Here is a 26,451-nt window from a genome sequence, read left to right as displayed (position 1 = left end):
GACTCGCCCTTCCCTGTGCCTGCTTTGCTACTTCTCTGCAGGAAGTCTGAAAGTGTGATTATTAGGCCCTGCTCGAAAAGTTTCATTTCCAGTGGACACTTGTGAGTCTGCTTGGTGCTGAGTGGGGCATCCTGAAGCGCCAGCTGCGGGTGAAGGCGTCGGGCCAGCGAGGGTTTGGGGAGCACCTGCCCGAGACCTCTGGAGACGCGCGAGGCCTGGGTGGGGAGGGGGAAGGGTGGACATCAGTGTGGCTAGGGGGCCGTCAGTCTAGAGCCGTCAGAGGGAGTGGACCCCTCCTCCTCGTACAGCGCTGGGAGGGGGCCCTCACGGTCACGGGAGAACAGAGGTGGGGTGCAGCACAGGCCCAGGTGGGAGGAATGGCAGGAAGGCTGGTGTGGGCCTCAGCACGTGGGCTGCACCCCTCCTCAGAGGTTCCGGGAGGAAGCACTGGCCCCTCTCTGCCCGGCGATCAGCCTCCTCCTCCCCCGTGGGCACCCCTGCCTCCGCGTGCCCGCTTTCCTGTCCAGGTTTTAGCAAAGGATGGTTTACGCCCAACCGCCCCTGCCCTCCTTCCTCCCTCCGTCCCCGCCCTCCCTCCGGCCGCATCCCAGGGACCGCATCCCCGTGGCCGTCTCTGTGGCACTCACTGTCACGTGGGCCCTTTCTCTTTGTGGAGCCCCTCTCCTGGTCCCCCTCCGGCTCCTGGCGGGTCTCCGCGCAGGTGTCCTCTGGGCATCCGTCTCTCCCGAGTGCTGTCCTCTTGGCCCCGTGTCTCTCTCGCTGGGTCCACGCTGCCTCTTCTGCACTTCTGCCTTCGGTCCTCGGGCCTCAGGTTCAGCCCTTGGTGCCCGCCAGGCCCCTGACCTCCATTCCGCTGCTTTCTAGGACCGTCCCCACCTGTTCCCCGGACTCCGCAAGGGAGCTCCGTCCTGGCGTCCCCTGGCTTCACTTCTCTCGTCAGTCGGGCAGGTCCTCCAGCCACGTGGATCCTGAATCCCAGAGCCCTGGCCCCGTCCGATCACGGCGTTCCACAGCCACGGCCCAGCATCCTCCCCGCGGCGGGGGGGAGGGTTCAGGCTCCTGTATGTGGCATGGGATCCCCTGGGTGTCCTGCCCCCTCAATCACTTAGCCCCAGAGATCCTGTATCATCTGGTTTGTTCTGCACACGGCCCCATGGCCCTTTCCTCTGGGTCTTGCTAATGCCTCCCACCCGTGTCACCCACATCAGGCACGAATGGGGCACATGGCTGTGCCCTCCCTGAGGCCGTGTTCGATGATCCGTCGTAGGTGGGTACCTCGTCTGCCTCCCTAGTGGATGCCCAGCCCTTGAGGCAGGCGGCTGACTTGTCCCAGCCTCTCCAGAGCCAGTCATTGTGCTTCTCAGGGGTGGCGGCTCACGCTTGCTGTGAGCCAAGAGGGGACCCTGTGCCCAGTGTGCCGTCGTCCCCAGCTTACTGTCCAGAGCCCGCCCCTGAAGCGGGAGTCCCTGGGCAAGTTCACACCCCAGCAAGAACTGCAAGCTGCCTCTTGCGTGAGGGGACAGCCGGCTGGATGAGCCCTGAGTGATGCTGCAGGAACCTGAGAGGTCTGGCATTCAGGTGTCCTGTCGCCATGGGGTCTCTTGAGGGGAATGCTTTGTGCCCTGAAGTCACCCTGTCTGTGAATTTTTGCTTCTGTTGGAAAGGCCGGCAAATTGGGATCTCTTCACAGGAAATGCTTAACTTGATAAAACCAGCCCCTTCCTGCACCTTTATGCATTCTTAACATGGAGTATTTTTGGACTGAATTATTATTTGATTTATACTTCCTGTGTTTACAGTTCATTTTTGTACACTCTGCACTTATTTTTTGCAACGTTATCAGATGGGAGAAGGATGATGCGGGTTACAGCTGGACATGGGTAATTTTCCATCACACAGGGTAATTTTTCCTTGCACCATTCGTGGAAATGGTTACCTAGGAGGTTTAGTTTAGTTATTGATCTCTAAGAAGTCTCAAAGTAGCTCTAGCCTCTTGTATTCATTTCCCAGGACTGTCATGACAAAGTACCACAGACTGGGTGGCTTAAACAATAGACATTTCTCACTGTCCTGGAGGCTGGAAGTCTGAGATCAAGGTGTCAGCAGGGCTGGTTCCTCCCGAGGCTTCTCTCCTTGGTATGTAGATGGCTGTCTTCTCCCTGTGTCTTCACATCATCTTCCCTCGTGTGTGTGTGTGTGTGTGTGTGTGTGTGTGTGTTGTGTCTGTGTCCTGATCTTCTTCTCATAAGGACCCCAGTCAGATTGCATTAGGGCCCACCTATATAACCCTACTTTACCTTAACCACCTTTAAGACTTCAACATATGAATTTTGGGGGCACAGAATTCAGCCCATAATACCTGTGTCCATTGAATAAACCCATTCTGGAATAAACCTATTCTAGTAAGGTTAATAGTGAAATCAGGTACCATTGGTTCTCCGGCACCTTTGGCTCTGATTTGTCATTCGTTCTCTCATTCGTTCCCCACAGCGTATGTCCTGAGCCAGGTAACATGGTGGATGTGAACGTGAATCACACACAGGTCCTACTTCCAAGAGTTTAGATTCTAGCTGTTGAGTGAGATGAGCTGGCAGACCGCTCTCGTGCAGGTAGAATTTGGTGTGTTCACGAGTGCACAGGGGCAGGATCTGAAGGTTCACGGGTGGGAGAGAGGATTCCAGTGCGTCCGAGGAGGAGGGTCTCTGAGGTGGTGCCCTCCGGCCTGGAGGACGGGCCCAGGGCATCCCCACACTCGGATCATAATCTCTGGGGGACACATTAGGTTGCATGATCTGTGGGCTCCTCCGAATCTCAGGGCTGTTGGTTCAACCCGAAAATGACCTCAGGGATCAACACAGGGAAGTAGCTGGGCGGCAGAACGTTCCTTGGTGTTGGCAGAGCTTCCTGGGGAGTAGCGCGAGCCGTCTCCCCTCCTGCTGTGCAGGTTGGCTCTGGTTTCCAGAGTCTCCAGGCAGGAGAAGCCCCTGGTCGCAGATGAACTGTGGGAGACCCCTGCACTTCGGTTTGCCCTGTCCTTCAGTTTTAGGGAGTCATCGCTTGGTGCGCCCCTCTGCGAATCCAGTGGGCGTTCCTTCAGTGGAGAAAGCTGCAGACGGAGAATGTTTCAGGGCCTTTTCTGTGTAAAGGTTCAAATGTGTAGGCGGTTTAATTTCTCTTCAAGAATTTGGCGACCGGTTGTGACTTGGACAGAATCCTAAGCTGCAGAGGATGCTTTTATAGGTTACCCACCCCCAGCTGCAGAGGGCTCGGCTGGGCTCTGGCGTCTGCAGAGCCTGTCTCTGCTCTGGAAAGTGGAAGGGAGCTCCCAGGGAAGGTTGACACTTTGGTCACCGTCCTGTGAGGCGGAATGTTGTCCTTTGATTTTCTCCCCTCCTTGATTTTGGTAAATGTCAGCCTCGTACACAGATAAACCTGCCTCTTTCCTCACGAGGGATTCTGCATTGAGACGGGTTAACAAAGGTCACAGGGGTCCAGTTTACAAGAAGTAAGGCCTCGCCAGCTCTTCGGGTTGAGAATGCTACGTGGGAAAGTGGAGGGGGCTCTGTCTGTCATTCCTTCGACTTGGGGGCTGGCGGGAGGGCTGTCACTGGGGGCCACGGTGACACCCACCCGCTGTCCCGCTTCGCCTGAACACTGCCAGCCTATCCGCGCGCACCTTCCCACTGCACCCCTGACCCGCCCGTCTTTGCGACGTGCTTGCACTGAGGGTCAGGTTTTCGAGTCCACCCCAGAACTTGTAAAGGGCAGCAGAGCCTCAGGTGTTCAGTAAACATGCTCCCGTCGGGTGGGAGGGCAGAGGCGTTGGAGAGCGCAGCCGCGTGTCATTATGTAACCTCGCTAAGGAATTTGCATGGGCCGCAGGCCCGTCAGGAGGAGCCTGGCGGTGGTCCAGAGCCCTGATGTGCTTGTAAACACTTTCCCATCCACATGCCTCGTCTTGCTGCCTCTGCTTGTGCAAACCCCGTGGCCACTTACGTTCTGTCCTTGTGGGGCGGGTCTCCGTGACCTCGCTCCAGCGACCCGACTTCTCAACAGAGGGGACCTTTCTCAAGGAGCCATTGCCAACAAACAGCACCTTAGTTTATTGTTTCTTGCTAAGGGCACTTACGTAAGATCAGGGAAGATGAATGCGTCCGCAGGCCCCTCTGGATTTGCCCCTGCGGAGGTCGTTGCAGGACTTCTGTTGTACCGTATCGTCCTGGGACTTGCTGTGCGTGCATTCTTCTCCCCCGCTGTGCCCTGGGTCTCCTGGACCTGGATCGGGCCTGATCCGTTCTGCATCTCGGCCCAGTGGATCTACTTGTGTTTTCATTCACAGCCAACACTGCTGACCTACTAATGGTTTAGGAAGTGAGTTACAGCCTTGCCACCCTCTGAAATCATTTTCACCTCCAAGTGAAATCATGGTTAGTGCTGGTGCTGGATGATGCAGGTGTTTTGACCTAGGAAGGCAGCCATCAAGCTTATTAAACCTTTAAGCGTGTGTGGTTGTAGCTCCTTCTCTGAGGACGCACATTCCTTGATGCCTGTGTAGACAGCCACCGGGGCCACCAGCAAAGTGGGTTGAAATTGTTGTTTCCAATGCAGACATTCTAAAATCCAAAGGCAGAGGATTGATGGGTTCTTAGAAACTCTCTGGGGAGACCTAGGTAAACAAAACTGCTAACTGCTGAAGGGATGAAGGGTGTATTAACAGACCTCAGCCACTCTAATTGTTACAAAATGTTACCAATACTTTATACCTTAAAAGGAGCGTTTTGGGCACTACTCTCAAGCAAAATGTTGACGGTTCTTTCCCTGGCGTGTTAGGAGCCTGCTTCTGGTCCCTTGTCGCTGATGCCACTAAGATCGATTGATGCGGATGATGCATCATTCCTGGCTCTGCAGGGGGTGCCAGAGGCCCCAGGGCGGGGCTCCTGCTGGGTGGGTCCGTCTCCTTTCCAGTTGGAGCCGCCAGGACCCCATGTGACCGAGACTTCTGCGGCTTTCTGTGCCTTCAGGAGACAGTGGGGGTCATTCTTGAGGTGGCCAGGAGGACTTGAGGGGGTGGCGGGTACCATCCTGAGCAGTGGGAAGAGGAGTCCACGGTGAAACAACGGGCGGGAGTGTGGGGAGGGCTCAGGTCTCCGCGGGCGAGGTTCGTCAGGGGGCCCCGGAAACCCCTCGGCGAGGGCATGTGCGCGCAGAGGGCGGCTGTTCTGTGGCAGTGGGATGCCCCGCTCTTCCTTCCACCCTGAACCCTTGTCGTGTGAGAAACTGGGAGTCTTTAGACACTGGAGTCACGCTGGGCCTGGGGAGGTGCCTGTGCCCCAGGATGACTGGGAGCCAGCAGCCTAGGGAGGTGAACCTATGTGCCGTCCCTCCCGAGCCCCAGGGCGTGTGCTGACCTCTGCCTGGTGCCTGGAGTGGGCTGGGATTCGTGCGTGATGAGTCATGCTCGCGTGTGTGTGTGTGTGTGTGCGTGTGTGCGCGCGTGTGCGTGTGTGTGCATGATGAGTCATGCTCGTGTGTGTGTACGTGTGTGTGTGTGCGTGCGTGATGAGTCATGCTCGTGTGTGCGTGTGCGTGTGTGTGCGTGTGTGTGTGTGTGCACGCGTGTGCGTGATGAGTCATGCTCGCGTGTGTGTGTGTGTGCGTGTGTGCGCGCGTGTGCGTGTGTGTGCATGATGAGTCATGCTCGTGTGTGTGTGTGCGTGTGTGTGTGCGTGATGAGTCATGCTCGTGTGTGCGTGTGCGTGTGTGTGCACGCGTGTGCGCGTGTGCGTGATGAGTCATGCTCGCGTGTGTGCGTGTGTGTGTGCGCGTGTGTGTGCGTGTGCGTGATGAGTCATGCTCACGTGTGTGCGTGTGTGTGCGCACGCGCGTGTGCGTGTGTGTGCGTGATGAGTCATGCTCACGTGTGTGCGTGTGTGTGTGCGTGTGTGTGCGTGTGCGTGCGTGTGTGTGTGTGTGTGCGTGTGTGTGTGTGTGTCTCTGTCTGTCTGCTGTGATGAGTGATGGTGAGACCGGAGGAGGGGAGCCCACAGAACGTCTCGGGTCCTGGGGAAGGTGGGAGCCGGGCCTGGGGGCTCCTGGTTGGGATCAGCTGCCGTCAAGAGCTTCCTGCGGGATGAACCCTGTAACTCAGAGCAGGAGAAGGCCTCCCTGAAAGGGAGCTGTCCTTGGGCCTTCTGCGCTGCCCTGAGGCTGCACATGCCTCTTTACCCAGCGCCTGCGATGCCCCCGTGTCCACCTGGGGCTCTGCCTGCCCACAGGCACCTGGTACCAGCTTGGGGGCGCTGCCAGCTCTGTGTGGCGTGACCCTGTGGGCTGGCCTGGGGCTGCTTCCCTCAGTGGATGTCAGCTTCTGGAGGCCCTGTTGGGTTATTTTACAGCCTCAGGACCCCTCAGTATTTTTTTTTTGGTATAAATTTATTTATTTTTGGCTGCATTGGGTCTTCGTTGCTGCACGCGGGCCTTCTCTAGTTGTGGCGAGTGGGGGCTACTCTTCGTTGTGGTGCGCGGGCTTCTCATTGCGGTGGCCTCTCTTGCCGCGGAGCATGGGCTCTAGGCACGCGGGCTTCAGTACTTGTGGCGCGTGGGCTCAGTAGTTGTGGCTCGCAGGCTCTAGAGCGCAGTCTCAGTAGCTGTGGCTCACGGGCCCGGTTGCTCTGTGGCATGTGGGATCCCCCCAGACCAGGGCTCGAGCCCGTGTCCCCTGCATTGGCAGGCGGATTCCCAACCACTGTACCACCAGGGAAGCCCCCCCCTCAGTGTTGATAAAGATTTAAGGGCCAGACTGGTGTGCGCCTGAAACTCTCTTTCCTTTTCTCCAGTCTTCTCCCCTTTTCCCTCGTACTTCCAAGGTACCAGTGGAAAAAGGCAAACAGAGGGGGGGGTGGTCCATCACCCCACAGAGATGGGCACGTCCTCTGCGTGGGAGTCTCCACCGCAGCACGTGTGGGACCTCTGCTGAGCGGGCAGCGCGGTCAGTGTGGGGTGAGGGCCCTGGAGGGGCGAGGATGCAAGTAGCACACTCCGGAAGGAAGGCTGAGGGGACAGCCTTTGAGGAGCCAGGGACCCCGGACGAGGTGGGAGAGGACTTGCGGCCAGCGATCCATTTGCTGTTGGAAAGCAAACTGAAGGCTTCACACTTCTGCAGAGTTCTCGTTGGCTGGTTCCCTGGCCAGGGGCCGGAGGCCAGGCCTGAGCCTGCATCCCCACTGGCCGCGTGTGCACAGGCCGCCTGGCACCTCCCGCCTCGTGAATGCTCAGCTCGCGTTTGTCAATGTGAAACACTCCCCTGATGGTCTGTTTACATTTTTTCTTCAGACTGTCTCCTTGTAGAGAGCACAAAGGTAGACGACCTCGGGGTCTACCCTAAGGGGCACAGTTCCCGACACGCTGGCCGCGGCTCCTTCGGCCATTATTTTTTCTCTCGAGTGGTGGTTTCACTGGTCAGTGAAGGTGATAGACCGGTCACCTGCGGCATCCTCTCGCATCGCTGGTCTGGGCGGTCAGTGACCTTGCACAGAATCACTGAAGCCCAGCTTTTTCCGAGCAGAGTCTCTTTTGTGAGCATGTCTGCCTCAGAGATCCCTGCACCTCCAGCCTCCCTTCCTCCCGGGCATGCTCAGTGCAGGGAGTGGCCACCTCTGCTGAGTGTCTGAGGGCAAGATCCAGCCTGCTTCTGGTCTTGGACCCCTGGGGACCCTGGAAAGGAGCCCTGCCCTGCCGTGGGAGGGAGGAAGGGTCCCCTCTCCTGCAGCACGCCACCCCGCCGTGACCTTCGAGCCCTCCCCGTGGCCAGCGCCGTCCACAGACCCCTCAGGCAGGGGCAGGGAGGCCCCCGTGTAAAGGTGGGAAACGACGCCAGGGCCCCTCCCCTGCCCACCCTTCCCTGCTGCGTGCCAGGAAGGGGTGCTTCCACCCTCCATAACAGCACAGTCACTCCAGGGGCCTGAGCTGCTCCCAGGGACCTAGGGCCACAGAGCCACAGCCTGAGTTCAAATCACAGCCCCGGTGATTCTGGAGACTGGTCTCAAGTGGCCATTCAGGACGTCTGGACAACCCAGCAGTGGAATTTCAATTCCAAGGCCTCTCTCCCTTTCCCCTTCCCTTCCTTGTCCCTTCTCCCCATCTCTCTCTCTCTCTCTGAATTATAGCACGCAACATAAATATTGAGCATAGTTCAGAAAGTGATGACCGCCTGCTTCTTTCATGAGAACAGAAAGGCTTTAAGGTGAAACATGGAGAGTTTAGATGAAATGAGGAAGAAGAGGCCACGGAATTTCATTCCTCAGCCGTCTTCCAGAGTAGAGGTGTGGTCCGTCTGAGGACTAAGGACTGTGGGATTCCTGTCCTGTTGGAACAGCACAGGTGTCCTCCAGAAGGACCAAAGCCGCGGTGACATTTGCAGCCCGTCTCCTGGGCTGGGACCCGCTGGCAGCTGCGCGCACTCCCAGCCCCTCCTGGAAGGGAGCGGCCTGTGCCCCCCCCCCCGACAAGCGCCCTCCGCCCCCCCCCGACAAGCGCCCTCCGCGGGCGCGGGCTCCCCTGAGGACACACCCTCTTTACCCCAGGTGAAGTGCTACCACAAGAAGTACCGCTCGGCCACCCGAGACGTCATTTTCCGCCTGCAGTTTCACACCGGGGCCGTTCAGGGCTATGGACTTGTGTTTGCAAAGGAGGATTTGGACAACGCCAGCAAAGGTGAGGTCCCTGCCCCGAGTCCAGACTGGGGGTGTGGGCAGTGGACCCTTGGCGGGCGACCCCCGGCGGCCTCGTGTGTTTCTTTCACTGTTCTCCCCCGCTCCACCCGTAAGTCAGCCTATTGACAAAATCATTACCAGTCTCACAAAAGACTGGCAACTGACCCAACAAAGAAAAATGTCTAGAGACACGGTGAAACTACTGATACTTCCTCTGTCATTGGTGCGCTGTTGGAGATTTGGGAAGGGGGTTGTCCTGGTTGGAATATAAGGACAAAATTCATCCACCCTTTCCCATCTCATTGTCTCCAAATTTGTTGACATAAGATTTCTTTTTTAGATGACCGTTTTCCTGATAATGGGAAGATTGAGTTAGTCTTCTCAGCCACTCCTGAGAAGATTCAAGGTGGGTAGAATGCCGAATGCTGGGGGGCAGGGTGCTGACCTGGTTGGGTGATGCACATGCTGGGGCCTCTGTCTGGCTTCCCACCTCTGCACATAATTGGAAATATAATAGATGTTAAAAAATAATAGGATACTAGACAGTGGGAGGGCATTGCCTTAGAGACAGTAGGGCCCAGGTGGGTCAATAAGACCCCAGAGATGGTGTGACTCGCCCAAGGAAGGGCCCAGAACCTTAGGACTGGGGCCGTGTCTTGATGCCCTGTTTACTTCTCCCTCAACAAACAGCGACATGGTTTTAAAGAGGATTAGAAATATAGTAGACTGCAAATATTTATGAGCAAAACAGACTCTCTCCTTTTCTAAAAATACATTTAAAGAGAAATCAGTCCCTTTATCGTGAAGGCAAATGGTTCATTTCCATCACCAAGGTCTATACTCGTGAAAGTTTTAATTCAGTTTTTAATAGCTGTGGAAAAGAAGCACCCTACTTCTGTGCCCAGTGCCATAGATTTAGGCATGAACAGTTAAATGCAAGGCTGTGGGGTAAGAACCCTCCTGGCATCCTCAGAATGATCAGGGAGCCTCGAGGGAGGGCCCAAACCTGGCCCTCCCGTCCACCTGCCCTGAGGCCGATCCTCTGGGCGCCTCTGGGTCCTTGACCTGCCAAGCCATCCGGGTGATCCCTTAGTGCAGAAACAGCGCCCAGAGCCCCGTACCCAGTGGATGTTGGACCAATGTTCGCCTTTCCTTTCTGCCAAGTGGTGTTCACTGTTGTTCAGTTCATCCCAAATAGTGCACAGCAGCTCTGATTACTGGAGGGCTTGTGGGAGAGGGCGTGGATCTGAGTGCTGGGCTTGGGCACTCAGATGCGGGGGCTCCTCTGCCTCATTGCTGGCAGACGCCCAGAGGCGCCGGCTTCTCTCTAACTAACGCCTGTTGCCCCCGTCCCACCGCCCTGCAGGGTGTGAACATTTGCAAAACGACCACGGGGTGATTGTGGACTTCAACACGGCAGACCCGCTGATCCGCTGGGACTCGTACGAGAACCTGAGTGCAGACGGTGAAGGTGAGTCTGGTTACCTTGTGTCAGTTACCAGAGAATAGGGCCCAGAAAAAGTAGCCTGTTCACGTTTAGATCAGAAATCTCCTTGCAGTCTGCTTGGAGGCTGGGAACCCTGCCGTCCAGGACCCCTGCTGCTGTGAGTCTGAGGGGACTCGTGGGAATCAGGCTTGGTTTTATTTCTGTTTGCTCATTACACTGGTGTCCTGGTTGTATGGCTGCATCATTTAATCTCTGTTTTTGTGAGTCTGTCTCTCCCAAACATATTCTCTCCTGGCCACGGGATACACAGTTTGGGTCACAAGTATCGTGAAGGAGCAAAGGAATGAAGGGTGGCATCTGCCAGGTTTACAGAAAGAAGCCCCCGGAGGCTGATTTCAAAGAAGAGGGATCAGTTTTCTTCCAGGCGCTTGAGAACGCTGGCCTTTCATCTTTTTCAACCACCAGTTGAGAACAGACCTGATTTGGGAGAGAAAAATCAAAACATTTTTGTCCAATTACTTTCGTCCAGACATTAAATAGCTAGAAGCGAGTCTTGTGGTGGTAACTCCGCCGGTGCCCATCTTTGTGCATCTCTGGGCTGGCAGGGGCTGGCGGCTGGGGATGTCTGCGGTCCACGCCAGGGGCCACGAGGCTCCTCTACTTGTCTGCCTGGGGTGTCTGGGCTCCTGTCAGTACTTTTACGGTGCAGACCCTCCTGCTGTCTAGAGGTGAAGCCCGCACCACTGTTGTACTTCAGGCACGGTTTCTAAATGCCGGCTGCGTGTTTCACAGCAGGGGTGGCCCCTGCCTGTGTCAGGTTTCATCAGGTCTCATCACCTGACCGCTCCCTTGGAGCCCCTGTCAAGCATCTGCACGTACCTCTAAGCACTGGTCCAGTGCCTGGTCCATCCACCACACTGCCTTCCATCAGAGGGGTTCCCAGTAGCTCTTGATTTTTTTTCTTAGACCTCTCGAATCTACTTTTTTTCAAAATTGAGGTATACTTGATATACAATATTATATAAGTTACAGGTGTACAACATAGTGATTCACAATTTTGAAAGGTTATACTCCATTTATAGTTATTATAGAATATTGGCTATATTCCCTGTGTTGTACAATATATCCTGTAGCTTATTTATTTTATGCATAATAGTTTGTACCTCTTAATTCCCTACCCCTATCTGGCCCCTCCTCAATTGCACTTGATCTTGGTGGAACTCATGTGGCGTTCCGAGTTCTCACAGTTGTTAAGTGCTGCCTCTGTGGCCCCTGCTGCCAAGACCCTGCAGACCCTTGCATAGCCACCTTCCAGAAAGCATACACAGCTTCCCTCCCATGGAAACATTACCCTTCCTGAAGTTCCCTCCCTTCCCCCAACTCTCCAGGGCTCCTCGCTGAGGCTGACCTGCATCGGTGAACTCATTCCTGATGCCCTCAGCTCTCATCTGGAGCTGCAGCCCCTTGCGTGGGTCCCTGGAGGAGGACGCAACTGGGCCCCCAGACCTGCAAAGGCGGGGGCCTTGGCCGGCAGGAAACAGGGCCTCAGCCATGCTTCCATCAGGGCAAAACTCTCTCCAGGGTTTGGTAGCCTACGGAACCGTGTCTTTTGGCTGGAAAATGATGTTGCAGCCCTCTCTTCTATCTGCACTTCCATCCCTGGTCCCTACTGGTTAAAAAAAAAAACGGAAAAAACCACACGCACACAGAAGCATTGACGTAAGCTGTATTTGTCTTTGGAGATCCCTGCTGTCCTGGAATGGACCCTCCACAGTGGCCTTCCGTCAGGGGCCTTGACCCCCCTGTAATGTCTGAGTGAGGATATGGACAAATGATTCCAAGTGTCCTGTCGTCACTGTGGAGAGCCACTCCTCTGCTTCCGGCTCTGTGGCCCTGGCGGGGTGATGGGGGTCCCGCTGCCCCATCAGCATTTCGTGGGGCGCTCTTTCAAGGACAGAGAAGTTGGGAGGGGTGACAGCAGACAGCGGGGCAGCCTGCCGGGGCCTCTCCTATGCCATTTTATTTAATCCACACAAGAACCTGTGACCCATTTTAGAGATAAAGGCGGCAGTTCCCAAGAGAAATCAAAAGCTAGACGTTGGTGAGGGGTCCTGGTAGCCTTTCAGGGTTGTGTACTGTTGGTGATCACGGGTGAAGCTGAGTGAGTTGTCGTGTGTTCGAGATCACGCAGGACAGAGACCGTGGAAACGGGACTCAAGTCTGGGCCTCTTTGACCCCAATGCTATCTGGTGCAAACCTCATACTTCCAGCTGAAAACCTGCTGGTCCCTGGGCCAGGGTGAGGCCTGCAGACAGCATAATCCCCTCTAGGCAGTGTGAACAGAAAAGATGTATTTCTAGGGCACTGGGTGGTGGGCTTCCGGACAGATGTGACTGTCTACCCCAGTGGGCTTGACCATCTCCGGGCGCTGCCCTCGGGGCCCTGGCTGCACGGTGAGCCCTGTGCTTGGGGCCCAGGACATGGAATTGAGCTAAGTTGGGCATCCCCACTTGCGTCGGGTGACAGGACAGGGCAGCGAGCGCTGTTCTGTCTAAAGACACCTTACTGACTCTATATTGGTGATTCATTAACATCGAACTCCTGGCCGGCAGCATGTAACTGATGCCTGAGCAGAGCTGATCTACGCCCGTGTTTCCTCCATAAGGCACCTCGTGGCTTCCGGCTCTGAGGAACATCGCTTCAGCACTTTGCTGGGGGGCCACTTTACATAGGAAAAGCACCAACAAAGTGCACGGAAATGCAACAAGTGTGGCATGAAATAGGCCTGGAGAAGGCCACTTTATGGTGTGAGAGCTGAAGGGAGAAGGCAGGGGTCCCTTTGTTCCACCACAGCTACGAGCCTGTGTGTGGGACCCTGGAAACTTCTACCACTCTGTGCATGTCAGTGAGTGACCACGCAAATGCTGTGTGTATTGATTTGAGGGTTACAAGTAAGGAATTCTTAGTGAGCAGGTGAATTTTCAGATATGGAATCATGAATGATGGGGGTTGGCGGTACTTACTGTTTCTGTTCCTTTTGTCCCTCCCATGGGGCTAAGTCCTCTGCGCCCGGGGACCACAACTGGCCTGTCCCAGGGAGGTTTAAGAGTCACAGCTCTGCCCCAGCTGCCTGCGTTTGGTTTCCTGCCTCTCTGCCTGTGCTGTGTGGCCTCGGATAAGTTCCTGTGTCCTTTCCTCCGCTGCACAGTGGGAATAGTGTAGCTCCAGAGCTGCTGAGAGGATGCAGTGAAATGATCCGCATGAGGCGCTGAGCACATCCTTCAGACGACGGGGTCCTATAAACAGTCTTATCCCTTCCTCTGAAGCCCGGAGGTTGATGGAGACCCTGGTCTAACAGGAGGTCGGTGAAGGTGTGTGGCACGCTGAGACGTGGGCGAAGCACGTGTCTGTCTTTTCCTGCGCTGTCAGGTGGCAGCACAGCATGGCGACACCAAGTGGGGCCTTGCTCTCGGCTCTGGTGACTTTTCTGTTCCACCCAGAAACGTTTCTGTTCCCGTCTCTCACCTTGGTGCTGACGCTGCTCAACGATGAATGTCGCTGCTGCTACAACTTCGTGTGGCACAGGGCGTGTTGCACCAGCAGGCTGTGATGGCTGGGGGGGTGCCCACCGCACCGCACGGGTCCCTGGACGCGGGTGCCACGCCCAGAGGCAGTGTTGGCCCCCCGCTGGAGGCCGGGGGTGGTGCAGGACCACAGCGAGCCAGCAAAGCAAGTGCCCACAGCCCTGCTCCTCTCTCCCACGAGGCCTGCGGCTCTGGCGCTGCTCTCCCGCTCTTCCTCTCTCGCGCGACGAGGCACGTCCTTGTCTGAAATGGCCTATTTTAATTAGATCGTCCTCGAGGTAACCCCAGCTCATACGTTTTCCCTTTTTCACGCGTCTCATATTTCCTCAGGGGCTGCCGTGTTTCTGATGCTGTGATGAGCTCAGGGAGAGAAAATAAGCAGACCTCATGGGGAAGACATACATGTGTGTGTATTTGTGTATGTATGTGTGCATGTGTGTGTGTGTGTAGTGTGTATATGTGAGTGTGTGTATATATGTGTGTGTGTATGTATATATGTATGTGTGTGCATATATATGTGTATATGTGTGTATATGTGTGTGTCTGTGTATTTAATATACGTGGTGTGTATGTGTGTTCATGTGTACATATGTGTGTTGATGTGTACATGTGTGTATGTGTATGTGTGTGCACGTGTGTGTATGTGCACCTATCTCTCTGTCTACCTCAGCAGTGGCCAGAAGATGCCCCGTGTGCCATGGGAGGACTAGGTACCAGGAATTAGGGAAGATGGAAGAGAAGCAGCTACTCAGCCTGTGTATTCGAGGGAGATGCAGGAAGAAGATGGCTCTTGCAGGCAGGGGTGCAGGAAGGGGGGCGTGGGAGAGCCCGGCGTTCACCTGCCTCATTGCAGGCATGCTGCAGGAAGCGGCAGGCGCTGGGTGAAGGGAGGTGTCGGGGGCCGGACAGGAGGGCAGCAGTGAAGAGGCTTCTGGAGGCCCCAGACTCGGGTGTGGCTCTGGGTGGGCAGTAGGCAGTTTCCTATTTAGGAGGTAGATGACTAAGACTCTCCGCCAGATTCAACTCAGGGGTTGGGGCAGGGAAGCTTCCAGAACAGCCCACGGTTGGGCATGAAGCCTTGCTGTGCCCCGCTTTCCTCTGTTCCTGGCTTTAACCAATGAATGAGTTTCTGGCCACTGGTACAACTCGTGGATCCAAGGTTGCATAGACGGGGGCCACCGTCCCCCAGGTTTTGGCTCTGCTACTTCAAGTTGCCACCTTATAAACATCCTGTAGTTCAGACTCGGCCTCCCAGGTGACCACAGTTGTCCAAGAGCTTCGTGGGGCCTGGTTGCAGGAGAGGGAGACAGATTTCTCACCACCTTCACAATAAGACACAGTCCTCTCACTCTCCCATGCAGGACGCTCTGCAAAGCCTGCGGCAGTTGGCCTGCTGGTGAGGACAAGTTGGGTCAAGAAGCGGCTGGCCACGGCTGTGTGCAGAGTTAGAAGTGCCAGAGCCAGTTGTGACATTTAGGTGTTGCCATTTTGAAAATGGACTTGAAAACAATTCTTCCCAGAAATTGTGGTTGGGTGTTGAGATTTGGAAAAGCAAAGCAAGCTTTGGCGACTTAGCAGAAGGAGGGTCCACTGGAATCTGGCAGATCAGACCTTAGGTCCTGGATCTGCCCTGTGTCCAAGGCCAGGCTCCCCGCCAGCAGAATGGGAATGCTGTTGGCTGAGCTTCCAGAACTTAGGGGCTGCCTCCTCAGTGTGCATGTGTGTGTGTGTGTGCACACGTGTGTGTGTGTGTGCACGTGTGTGTGCGCACGTGTGTGCACACACGTGTGTGTGCGCACGTGTGTGTGCACACGTGTGTGTGCGCGCACGTGTGTGTGCGCACACGTGTGTGTACACGTGTGTGCACACGTGTGTGTGCACACGTGTGTGTGCACACGTGTGTGTGCGCACACGTGTGTGTGTGTGTGTCATCAGTGTCTGGCCACGGCCACCACTCACTGAATGCCTCCACTCTCTGTATCCAGACTGAGAAGAATTTGCTTAGATCCTGCGCCCAGCCAGACTTTTCCAAGCATTGCTTGCTTTGACGGTTTAGAGCAGAGTAACGGCGTTAACCCAACCCACGCTGTGTCAAATGCTGATGGCATTTGCCAGTTTGGATGGATGAGGTGGGCCTCTTGTTCAGACCTCAGCAAGCACCCTCCTTGTGCTCTCTTGATTTACATCCTCCGACCCCCTGGCCTGGCTAGGTCCCCTTCCAGGTGTGAACCCCTGACCCAGAGTTAATCCTCCCTTGATAAGGGATTTCAGGCAGCAGTTGGGTTGGAGGGCAGTGGCTTCATCTTATCTGAAATACAAGAGTCTCACCGTCTGTGCTAAGAACCATAAAGTCCTTCGGGTGTTAGCTTTTTGAAATGGATTGGAGCCTGTCAGAAGAGTTAAGTGCGATGTCAGAAGCTGTTAATGAGTCCTGACCAGCCCTGAGCTGCCATCTCAGAATCCATTGCTTTTCTAGCCCAAGTGGTGTCAGAGAAATCGACTCAGAATTCATGTCGTCCTGGACGAGTTTGCATGAATTAGCCCGTGTCAGTCTCCCAGGGATGGCTGGAAGCATTAAGTAGCATTACCCCAGGACAGACAGCGAACAGAGGCACTGAGAGTTGGCTTGATTTCACCGGGGTCCTTGGCCCCCAACTTGCCCCCATCCCTCGGGCTGTGGGACCCACCGCAGGAGTGAGCGTGTCCTGTGCTCTGGGGCAGGGTTCTGAAAAGCAGGTGGCTGTTGACCTGCCCGCAGCTCCAGTATCTCCCTAGACTCCAGCCAAGTGCATGTTTATCCTGCTCTCACTTTCCTCCTGCCTTTTATGACCGGCGTCGGCATCGCCCCTGCCCTTTGATGCTGCACCTGCTTTAGCGGCAGGCACCCAGGGATCCGCGCCCGTGCCCTGCATCCCGTCTCTGGAGCACCCTTTCACTGGCGCCCTGCCTTGGGGACCAGCAGCTGATGAGTTCTGACTGCCGGTGGGTTCTCTGAGAGATGAAACTAGAAGTGGGCCCGACCCCCTGGTTTCCTTAAAACCCCAAGTCACACAACTTCTGCATGAGAGTGAACTCAGAGAGTGTGTACATGTGACGTGGTGAGGGGTTTGTTTCCTGTCTCCTTCTTTAAAAGCTCTTGCAGACCCACTTTTACCAAATTGCCTCTCAGTCGAGCCCCTCCCAGCTTGCCCTTCCACCTCCCTCCCAGCCTGGACAGTGGCACGTTGGCTGCGTGAATTAAGCTCAGATCAAACCTGGTGAATTTCCTTCTGAGTCCTCCGTGGGGAGAACTTCCCCAATAATGGGCAGGATTGCAGTCTTCCCTTCAGAGCCTGCAGGTGCATTTCTGCCAAGGCAGGGCTCAGGCATTTTGGCAATGTCACCAATACGGGAATGACTCCAGACTTGAAGTTATTTGACAACCAGAACCAAAAGCCTGAGAGAGAAAGGGGCTGAGATGCAGGTACTCGTGAGTGTCCCCCTCCCCAACACATGCATGCATCCCCTCCTCCTTCCGTCTCTTGCCTGATGTGGTCTCAGTGTCACCCTGCCTCCCGTCTCTTCAGACTTTATACCAAATGTAGGGGGTGGGCTTTCAGATCCCACGTATGTGACTTTATCACACGCTCCCTTTGGAAAGGGCTGCAAATTGGAGCGGACCCAGGGATCCTCAAGAGGGGAAAGTTCCCCATGAATGAAGGGAAAAGGGAGGTGTTTTGTAAGAAGGGGCAGCTGGGAAAATCCTTTATTTTGCCTCTGTAGAGACAGTTATCATTTGCCTATTCCTTTTAAAAAAATGGGTCTCTGCCATTTACTGTGATGCTCTCTTGGCGATGGTATTGATGGTGGCAATGAGGGTGTTCCTGGGGTCAGACTATGTCCTGTAGCTCTAGGAGTCCAAGCAGGTACTTCAGGAGGGGCTGGAGGGAAAGCATGGGCTTCCAGAGGGAAAGGAGTTTTGGAAGGAGTGGGGCGGGGGCAGAGGTACCTCTCCCGGCCTCGTGGTGGGCAGCTGTCCCTCTGGGGCCTGGGGCCGGGTCTGGCCAGGCAACTGTCACCACTTTCTAATTGCAGAACATTTCTGTTAGCCCCGAATGAAACCCTGTGCCCACTGGCAGTCACTCCCCAGCCCTCCTCTTCCATCCCCAGGTGACCTCGTCTTCCTTCTCTATGAATTTCCCTCGTCTGGACATTTCACACAAGTGGAATCATGCAATGTGTGGCTTTTTATGACAGGTGTCTTTCACTTTGCCCGATGATTTGAGGGTTCATTCATTTTGTTTCGGTATTTCACTCCTTTTTTATGGCCAAATAATGTTCCAAAGTATGGCTAGACCGCATTGTGTTGATTCATTCATCAGCAGGTGGGCATTAGGGATATTTCCACCTTTTGGCTATTGTGATTAATGCTGCTATGAACCTTCTTATACATGTTTTGACCTTGGGCTGTTCCTATACTGCCGATCTTTTCTACTACTTTGTGAAATTTCCACTTCTTTTAGTCCCAGTTGGTTGTCCTTTTCTGGATATTCCTTCTGTCTTTATGGGTCTCACACCAGGAATCACACTGAACGTTCTGCAGGTCTCCTGTCCCCCTTTGCCAACAACTCCCAGGAACTTTCGGGAACCCACCAAGTCTTTTTCTGTATCAGTTATGTAACCCCATGCACAAAATCCCACCTCTGTAGCTTTGAAAGGTTTGAGGCCTTTCAAAACACTGAGCCAACAGAGCTCCCTTTTGGCCACACATCAGCAGAGTGTCACAAGACCGTGTTGTTTCAGGAGAGGTTGACACTAACAGCCTGAATGGGCTCTGTGTGATGGAAACCCACAGGTGGGAACAGAGGGCCCATGACAGTGTTTGGGCGCGAGTACTCAGAGGCCGTCAGCAGCAGCACAACTGCCAAGATCTGAAGGTCACGCTGGTGCCGGTTGCCATGCATTCATGGAGGCTGTCGTGGTTCATTTGTGAAGCTGCCGTCAACATGGGGAAAACCCACCCGGCGCCCCACGCGGTGGGAAATGAGCCCCACGAAAGGCCGGGCTTCTTTTGACACACAACTAGTCATGCAGCTTCGTTCTGTTAGAAATGGAGCAAAGAGACCACTGGCCGGGGTACAGCTGTTTCTTTCTCTTCCTCATTGTTGGTACCTTATTCTGTGGTTTTTTCACACGGTTGTCAGCTTTGGGATGCAGAGGTCTGATTTTAAGACTCTCTCCTGTAGAAGGCTAGGAGCTCCCCCCACTCTGGACATGACCTTGGCTACAACACGGCCAGGCCCCATTTGTCTCAGTCCTCAAACCAGATCTTTCAGATTTCCGTTTCTTATGTCTTTTCTTTTGATGTGAGTTCTTTGACGAAAAGTATTGTGTGATCAGTTAGTCACTTCCTTTATTGCAGTGACAGTATTATTTGCAGAGTGGGCACAATGATGTCAGTTCCCTCGACAGGAACAGGGGTTGGTCAGGACCCTTTGCACACCAAACTGAATAGACCTTCTTGCACAAGCAGTGCATTGTGTTCCGTAATAAAAGAGACGCTTTCTCCTGAGCGCAAACGTCACCTGTGCCTTGATGGCCGTTTGGGGGGGTTTGTTGGAGAAATCTGTGTCTGGGACCTGCTGGCTATGTCCCGTCTCCCCCCCTCAGGCTGATTGGGTGGTGACGTTTGTGAAGGTTCCAGTTGTGCTGTGGGATCCTGAAGGCATCAGAACGGCTTTGCTTGTTTGCTCTGGTGTCTTAGGTTCATTTGAGACTCGGAGCATCTGGCTGTGCTGTGACCAATATGCGATCAAAGCACAGGGGTAAACCGTTCGCTGAAGCCCACCTAAGTTGCACATAAAGAGGCCTGAGGTGCAGAGGCGCTGCTGGGCAGCACGTGGAGGTCTGGGTGTGCAAGGAACCCCTGAAAGATAGGCGGTGTGCAGTTAACACTGACAGTGAACTTGGCCACATCGAGCTTGAAAGAGAGACACAGCCCCAGGAGACGGAGGGTGTAAAGGCAAAGACTTCCTGGCAGATACGCCGAAGAAAGCAAACGATGCTGAAACTGTGGTTTGTAAACCCAAGCAGCTTGGTGCTGGCTCCACACGTCCGCTTGTCAGCTGGGGAGGCTTGGAAGGGAACGCTGGTCCGGCCGAGTGGCTCTTGAATAGAAGCCTTTTCCCCGCCTCCTCAGCCTCCAGGGTTCAAATTTCACTAAACCTGATTGCAGGAAACCCCACCCTCGTGTTTACATTGCACTGGCCTTTTTGGGTGGAACCAAAGTCCTTTTCTTAGCTAACAAGATCTTCTACCTTCTGCAGTACCTGGAGAGGGAGGCTGGGTCCCTGCGGGGGGACACATGCCCCCATCCCGGAATGCTGCGTTCTGGGGTTGAAGGCTTTCTTCAGGGTCCAACAGATGTGGGCTGAACAAGCTGCAGGGCTGTCTGGAAGGAAGGTGAGCAGGGAGCATGTGTGTGTGTGTGTGCGTGTGTGTGTATGCGTGTGTGCACGGCTTCTGCTAGGCTGCAAAGACCCTCAGTTGAGACCAGAGAGTTGCCAGCCAGGAAAAGTACCAGAGGGATAGGATGACACGCCCAGGAGGGGAGAGAGGGTGTTCGTTGGTAACTAACGAGCTGAACGGCAGTTTTAACCTGGCAAGAGGCAAAGCCAGGCAGGCCTCCGGGAAGACGGTTTATTTGCCGTTTAGAGGGGTCTTAGCTGCTTCTGCCCTTGGAGATTCAGTGATGGTGTGAAGTGGGGTTTACGTGCAGAAGCTTGTGGCCGGCTCTGTGGCTGGCTGGCCCAGGTGGCCTCTGAGTGGGCCGCAGGACCTCCCGTTGTCACTGGAGTGCCTGGAAGGGAACCGGCTGCCAAGATAAGCGCCCTCGACAGGATGGCCCGAGCTGGGGTGTTGGTTGGACAGGAGAGGGGCCCCCTTAGGAGTGGTCCTGCCAGCACCGTGTTTGTGTGGCTTGTCTGGGGTATGGTCACTGTGGCCGGGACATGCCTGCTACCTCCCCACCCCCGTGAAGCCCAACGCTCCTTTATCGCAGCATTCCGGGCCTCGCCCAGGGGACCGCCAGGAGTGCTTGGAATCGGTTTGTCTCCAGCTTCCCGGGTGCTGGGCCCTGACCTTGGCGCGTCCCTTCCTGGAGAGCCGTGTGCCTTTCTGGCTGGAACGCCCCCCTCCTGCTCTCACTGTTTTTTTTTCCAAGAATTTACAGCCTGCCTTCGTTTTAGAAAACATTTACACAGAGCTCGACTTGGCTCCGAAGGGAGCGATTTCCATCCGCCCCCCCGGCAGGCCAGGTGCCCCCTCCCCGCCTGGCATTCAGTGGGGTAGTTTTGGGTTCGGGGGGCTTGGGCCAGGCTCTCACACCCCTGGGGTTCCTAGCAGCTAATCACCATCTTCTGCCTTTTGTTTAGGGGAAAAGGGCACATTTCACCTCACCTGTGACGTATCAGTCACCCGTCTGTGCTGTTGTAGACTAAAGGTAATATTCTCAAAGGCCCCAGTGTGGCCATCCTTTCTTAGCTCTCGATATTTTTGGAATAGGAACTAATTCAGTACAAACACAGGGGAGTCTTTAATTAGCACAGAGGCAGAACCCTATTGCAATAAAATAAAAGCAAGCCTCATTTCCTGAGAGGTTATAAATGCTGCAATTGTAAATGTCCAAGTGGAAAAAGAGAGAGAGATCTCGGCGTGAGTGACTTGGTGAGACGACAAGGACTCCGCCGAGAGGGACACCGGCCAAGCCTGGGTGTTTCTCCTGATTGTGAAGGTCCTGCAGCCTCTACAGGCCCCCAAGGGAAGAGGCATGCCTGGGACACTTCCAAAGCCACCTGCAGCTCTCTACCTGGCCAGAGGATGTAGAGGGTCACTGACCCCGCTCTGCCCAGCCTCCTGCTCTGGGCCCGTCCCCCTTCCAGCTGCCTTGCTCTGTGGCGGTGCTCCCCATGCCTCAGAGACTGGAACCCCAGGTGCCCCCTCTGCCTGCACACCACCCAGCGGGCACTGAGATGCTCGCTTGCTTCTCGACCTCTTGCAGTGCTGGGCCGGTGCTCCAGGGCCCATTCTCAACATTGAAAGCTGGGCAGTTTGTCGCTGGTTCCACAGCTGGTCAGTCAGAGCTGATGCAGCAGGTCTGGGGGAAACGGTCTCTAACCACTAGGGTGAGGGCCCCGAGATGTGCAGAGGTAAGGAAGGCCCCTGGGTGTGCTTTGGAAGATCCGCCCATGTGGCTGTCGTCCTGCCGCTGAGCCCTGTGGAACGGGGCACAGTTCCCCCGACCGCGCGGGTTCAGCAGAGGCGAGTTTGTGGTGAGCCCACCGAGACGATGTGGAGGCCCTCGGCGTCGCTCAGCTAGCTTACTGCTACCGCTTTTGTCCTCGTGGTTATCGGTCCTAGAGGAAGCTGAGAAGCCGGGCAGATCACGTGGCTCGAACAGTGTTACACAGCTGGTGAGAGCTGGAGGTGGGCTGCTAGGCCGGCCGGAGGGCCGCGCTGTGCAGTTTGGGTTATAGAAGCTTCAGGTAGGTTTTGTAAAATTCCATCTTTTACTTTCGATCTCTATTAAAAAGGAATTCTTCAACATAATTCCGAAGTGTAAGGTCAGTCAGGCTGAGTTAAGAATACTCATGAACGGGACAGCACGAGGCATTCTAATCATTCCCCAGGCTCTGGGCTGGAGGGAACACAGACAGGAGCCCTGAATCACCAGGACACGTGTGGGGATGTGCAGGGTCAGTGTTCACCCAGCGCCCCCCTGTGCTTTTCCCTTTGTGTTTGGTCTCACCAAATCACCACGGTGATCCTGGGGCAGACCTCATCAAACACCTGTTGCCCGGCAACTTCTCCAATAAGGGAAGTGAAGCACAGAGAGGTTGAGTAACTCACGCAAGGTCACACAGCTGCGGGGAGGATTTTTAATTAGGATTCACACCCAGGTGCACTATGCCAGAAAGTCCAGAAGGGGACTGAGGATGTGCACATAAATCGCTCCAGTGAAAAAGTTAAAACAAGCTCTATGCCGCAAGGGGGGCACGAAGGGACCCTGACAACTATCCTGAAGGGGAGAGAGCTCTCACCATCTCAGGGAGTCTAGGAGGAGGAAGGAAGGTCCTGGAAGAGAGGGGGAAAGTGGAGGAATTCAAGGCGGCGGGGGCGGGAGCAGAGAGAAAAGGAGATGAGGAGAGGAGGGGGGGGTGGGGGTGGAGGGGGGAGGCGGACACAGTGCATGGGGGTGGCCCATTGCATTGTGAGCCTCATTTCGGTCTTGATTTCATGACCTTTTTAAAAATCGAGGTGTAATTTATTGGGTTGCCCAGGAAGTTGGTTTGGGTTTTTTGTAGCCTGGAGAAACCCGAACAAAGTTTTTGGCCAACCCAGTACATACATAAAGTTCACTCTGTTTACTGTGCATCTAGGGGTTTGACTTCCTATCCTGCAGCTCCCACCACAGCTAAGAGGAGGAACACGTCTATCACCCAAATCATCCCTGGTGCCTCTTTTGTAGCCGCCTCCCCGCCGCGAGCCCAGTGCCCGCCCCCGATCTCTTCCCCCAGGATGTCAGTGGAAGCCTTTGGAGTCTGGCTGCTCGCTCAGTGCTTTGGGTGTAGTTGCAGATGATGGCATCGTTTGTCCTTCTTTCTTCTCAGACACTTTTCCCGGGAAGCCCGCGGCTGGTAGACTCATGGCGTCTGGTAGACTCATGGCGTCTGGTATTGGGACATTCTGATGGGGTGAGTTGGGTTAGCTGAGTGGCCTCGAGTAGTGAGTGAGCCGATTGGAGGGGCGAGCTGGAGATGGTCCACGTGGGGCCGGCCGCAGGAGGCGGGAGTGACCGACTGCCCAGCAGTCTGCGCCCAGAGGCGCAGCCTGTCTCCTGCTGAGTCAGGGTGGGCGGGGAGCCTTCCCTTTATCAGGGCTCCCTAGGGGCTGTGGGTGCGGTAGGCGGGGACCAAGTGGTGTACGCGGGAGCAGCTCATTAACTGTAAGGACAGAACGCGCAGCCTGCCACGGTCCTGCTGCCGTAGCCTAGGAAACAGACATAACACTGCCATCATCAACCCGGCAGCCTCAAAACACAGGATCCTGTCCCGACAGCGCACCATTTCGGGAGTTAGGGAGGAAAACACAGTGCTGAAGTAGTTTCTAAGGAGTGTTTGTGTGTGTGTGTGTGTGTGTGTGTGTGTGTGTGTGTGTGAGAGAGAGAGAGAGAGAGAGAGAGAGAGGGAGAGGGAGAGGGAGTTAAAAAGAAAACATTTAGGGAAATTCCTTTCCGAAATTAAATTGTTAATTTCACATTAAAGTGGTTGGTCAGGTTTAGAATTCCAGTGTTTTAAAAAAAACAGAAAGCATGGATTTGGGAGTAGGGTAGAGGTAGTTTTGAATTCCAGATGATCTATTCAGTAGCCTGTTATTATCCTAAATATTAGCATAACCTCTCTGAGCCTCTGTTTTCTCATCTGTAAGATGGGCTTGTCGATTACTGCCTCACAGGATTGCTTTGGGAATTAAGTGAGGTCCATCCCCGGGGCATGACAGTGTCCCGGCGCATAGGAGGTGCTTAAACAGAGCCTTTGTCTTTAGAGTGTCAGCCCCATTGCAGGAGATGGCTGTTCCCTGCATTCTCTCTTTCTCTGACGATACAAATAACGATTCCTTGCAGCCTCACCTGAGAGCAGCTGTTCCTGGATGCATCCCTTCTTGCAATCCTGCTCTCTCTTTCTGCCTCTGCTAACCCGTCAGATGCTGTGAAATGTGCCTGCCGCCCTCCGTTTCTTGATCCTCTCCCTGTTCCCCAGGCTGGTTCATCCCAGCATGTAGTCGGGACTCTGCTGAGTATTCCATTTCAAGCTCCATAAACAACCAACTAGCAGCCGTGGCAAGTGCTTAGTAAACTCGTGGGACTGTTCCTGGAGAGGAGTTTTCTGTTTTTCTCCGTTGAAGACTTGCAGGGAGGATTCTGTTAGCTCTTTTGAAATGAAAAGTTGCTTTTCAAGCAAACCTTTCACAAAGTAAAACATAAGATTCATACAGTCAGTATATAGAAGAAAGAAAGATTTCAGCGAGCTTAACGAAGCCCTCAGGTTTGCTCTTTTGTTTGAAATGGATTTTCTGTGTTGGCAGCAGGGCCAGGGGACAGCTGAACTTATTACAGATCAGTTCTACACCTTCTTGGTTGCCGAGTGGTTGGTGCTCCGATGGCAGTGGAGTTGAGATGCTGCCTTCCCTTTGGCTGATTCTTCACACACCTGTGAGCACATACCTGTGAGCACAGGTGGGCATTGGTTAATCTGCGTTCAGCCAGGATGAGAAGGAATGTTTTCGTTTTTTAGGTCTTCCTGATTTTCTTTACTTACTTTTGAAATATTTTGGGGGTGTCTCTTTTCCTTCTTGTGAGATAGCCCCCTTTCAAAAGTCGAGTGGGAGTGGGCAGGGACCCGGCACACGGTAGCAGAGCAGGGGCGGCTAGTCTGTGCTGCAGCTTCTCCCCTTAAACGAGGCAAGAATGTCCACTGGCTCTTTTCTTTCTTCTGGTTCTTTTCCAGATGGGAACCTGCCTGGTGTGTCATTCAGCGGAAGCGATCAGAGCCGTAGTTAACGTTTGTTTGATTTTTAACTAGGCCCCGGATGCAGGGAAATCATTACCAGAAAACTCACAGGCCTCCTTTTGGAAGGGGCCCTGGGTTCTGGTTGGTGGGGCAGGGATGGCGGGAAGGGACAGGGCACAGAGCAAGTGGTCGATCCTGCACTGGGACAGGCAAAGGCTCTTGTCCTGCATCTGCAGTGGAAAAGCTGGGGGTCCTGGGCGGGTCACATCTCTATCTGGAGATTGGGGTCTTCATTTGCAGAATGAGGATTCATTCAATTCCCCCAAACTCCCCTGGAGCTGGAAGCACAAAGTTAAAATGTGTCATTGAAATCTACAAAAGGATGCAAGGGGCGGATGAAGTGAATGCCTCCACCTTCCAGACTTCTTCTGCTGGCCCCGCACTCACCCCAGCTTTGATAGCACTCTGAGCTCTGAGATGGAGCCGAGCTTCACAACCCCAAGCTTCCTTCACCCCAGGGGACCCACCTCCTTTCCCCTGGGAGCCCTTGGTGGTGGCAGTGGGACCCCAGCCCCAGCCGTGCCAGGGATCACAGAAGGGAGTTTGACTATATCGGTTCTCTGAAAATTACTTTCTGCGTCACTTTTCCAAATCTGAATTAAAAGGGGCACTCTACCATCAATTAAGTCAGGGTGTCCTTAAAGACTGACCAAAGTTTTGGGGGGCTTCATACACCAAGGCTGGAGCTTGTGTCTCATTTTCCATGGAGGGTTTGGCAGTCAGTCAGTCGTGCAGTGACCCCCTCCCCCAAGCCCCCTAGATAACTTTTGTCCCTGGTTGTGATTCTGTTTTCATTGCTCTCACCCTGCAGTTTTCACATGGGGTCTCAGAAAACAAAATACCAGCCCCGTAGGCAAGGTCGCCCTTCTCTAGATGTGGTTTAGAGGCGGGCCATGAGTAGGTGGGTGCACCCCGCCCATCCCTGCAGCTGTGGGGACGAACCTGCTTGGGAAAGTCCATCTTAATGGCAGGAGGATGGAGGAGACGGGAAATGGTAAAATGCGGTGCCCTTGTTATGCACCTACTGTATGCCAGGGCTCTGTCTTGCCCTCATCACACCCCCAGTCCTGTGGCTGCACAGA

General features: G+C 54.6%; 1 protein-coding gene and 1 long non-coding RNA gene across 8 annotated transcripts in view; both read left to right on the top strand.

Moving 5' to 3' along the window:
* TNS3 (tensin 3) overlaps nucleotides 1-26,451 on the top strand; it is a 238,611-nt gene that overhangs the window by 128,944 nt on the left and 83,216 nt on the right. For all 6 annotated transcript variants that reach the window (XM_057549822.1, XM_057549823.1, XM_057549821.1 and 3 more), the window contains 3 exons: nucleotides 8,604-8,733; nucleotides 9,073-9,138; nucleotides 10,099-10,203. In XM_057549822.1, coding sequence (XP_057405805.1) covers nucleotides 8,604-8,733; nucleotides 9,073-9,138; nucleotides 10,099-10,203 — 301 coding nt within the window. The remainder of the gene's footprint in view (nucleotides 1-8,603; nucleotides 8,734-9,072; nucleotides 9,139-10,098; nucleotides 10,204-26,451) is intronic.
* On the top strand, nucleotides 20,031-25,940 carry LOC103020728 (uncharacterized). 2 transcript variants are annotated; one of them, XR_003623886.2, is made up of 3 exons: nucleotides 20,031-20,204; nucleotides 23,411-23,494; nucleotides 24,885-25,940. It is a non-coding gene; the product is annotated as an uncharacterized LOC103020728 (long non-coding RNA). The 2 variants fall into 2 exon arrangements; XR_451474.2 differs by lacking the exon at nucleotides 24,885-25,940 and adding an exon at nucleotides 24,424-24,860.

Source organism: Balaenoptera acutorostrata, chromosome 7 (genome assembly GCF_949987535.1).
Source record: "Balaenoptera acutorostrata chromosome 7, mBalAcu1.1, whole genome shotgun sequence".
In the NCBI taxonomy this organism is placed as follows: Eukaryota; Metazoa; Chordata; class Mammalia; order Artiodactyla; family Balaenopteridae; genus Balaenoptera; species Balaenoptera acutorostrata.
This window is presented reverse-complemented; position numbering and strand designations above follow the sequence as displayed.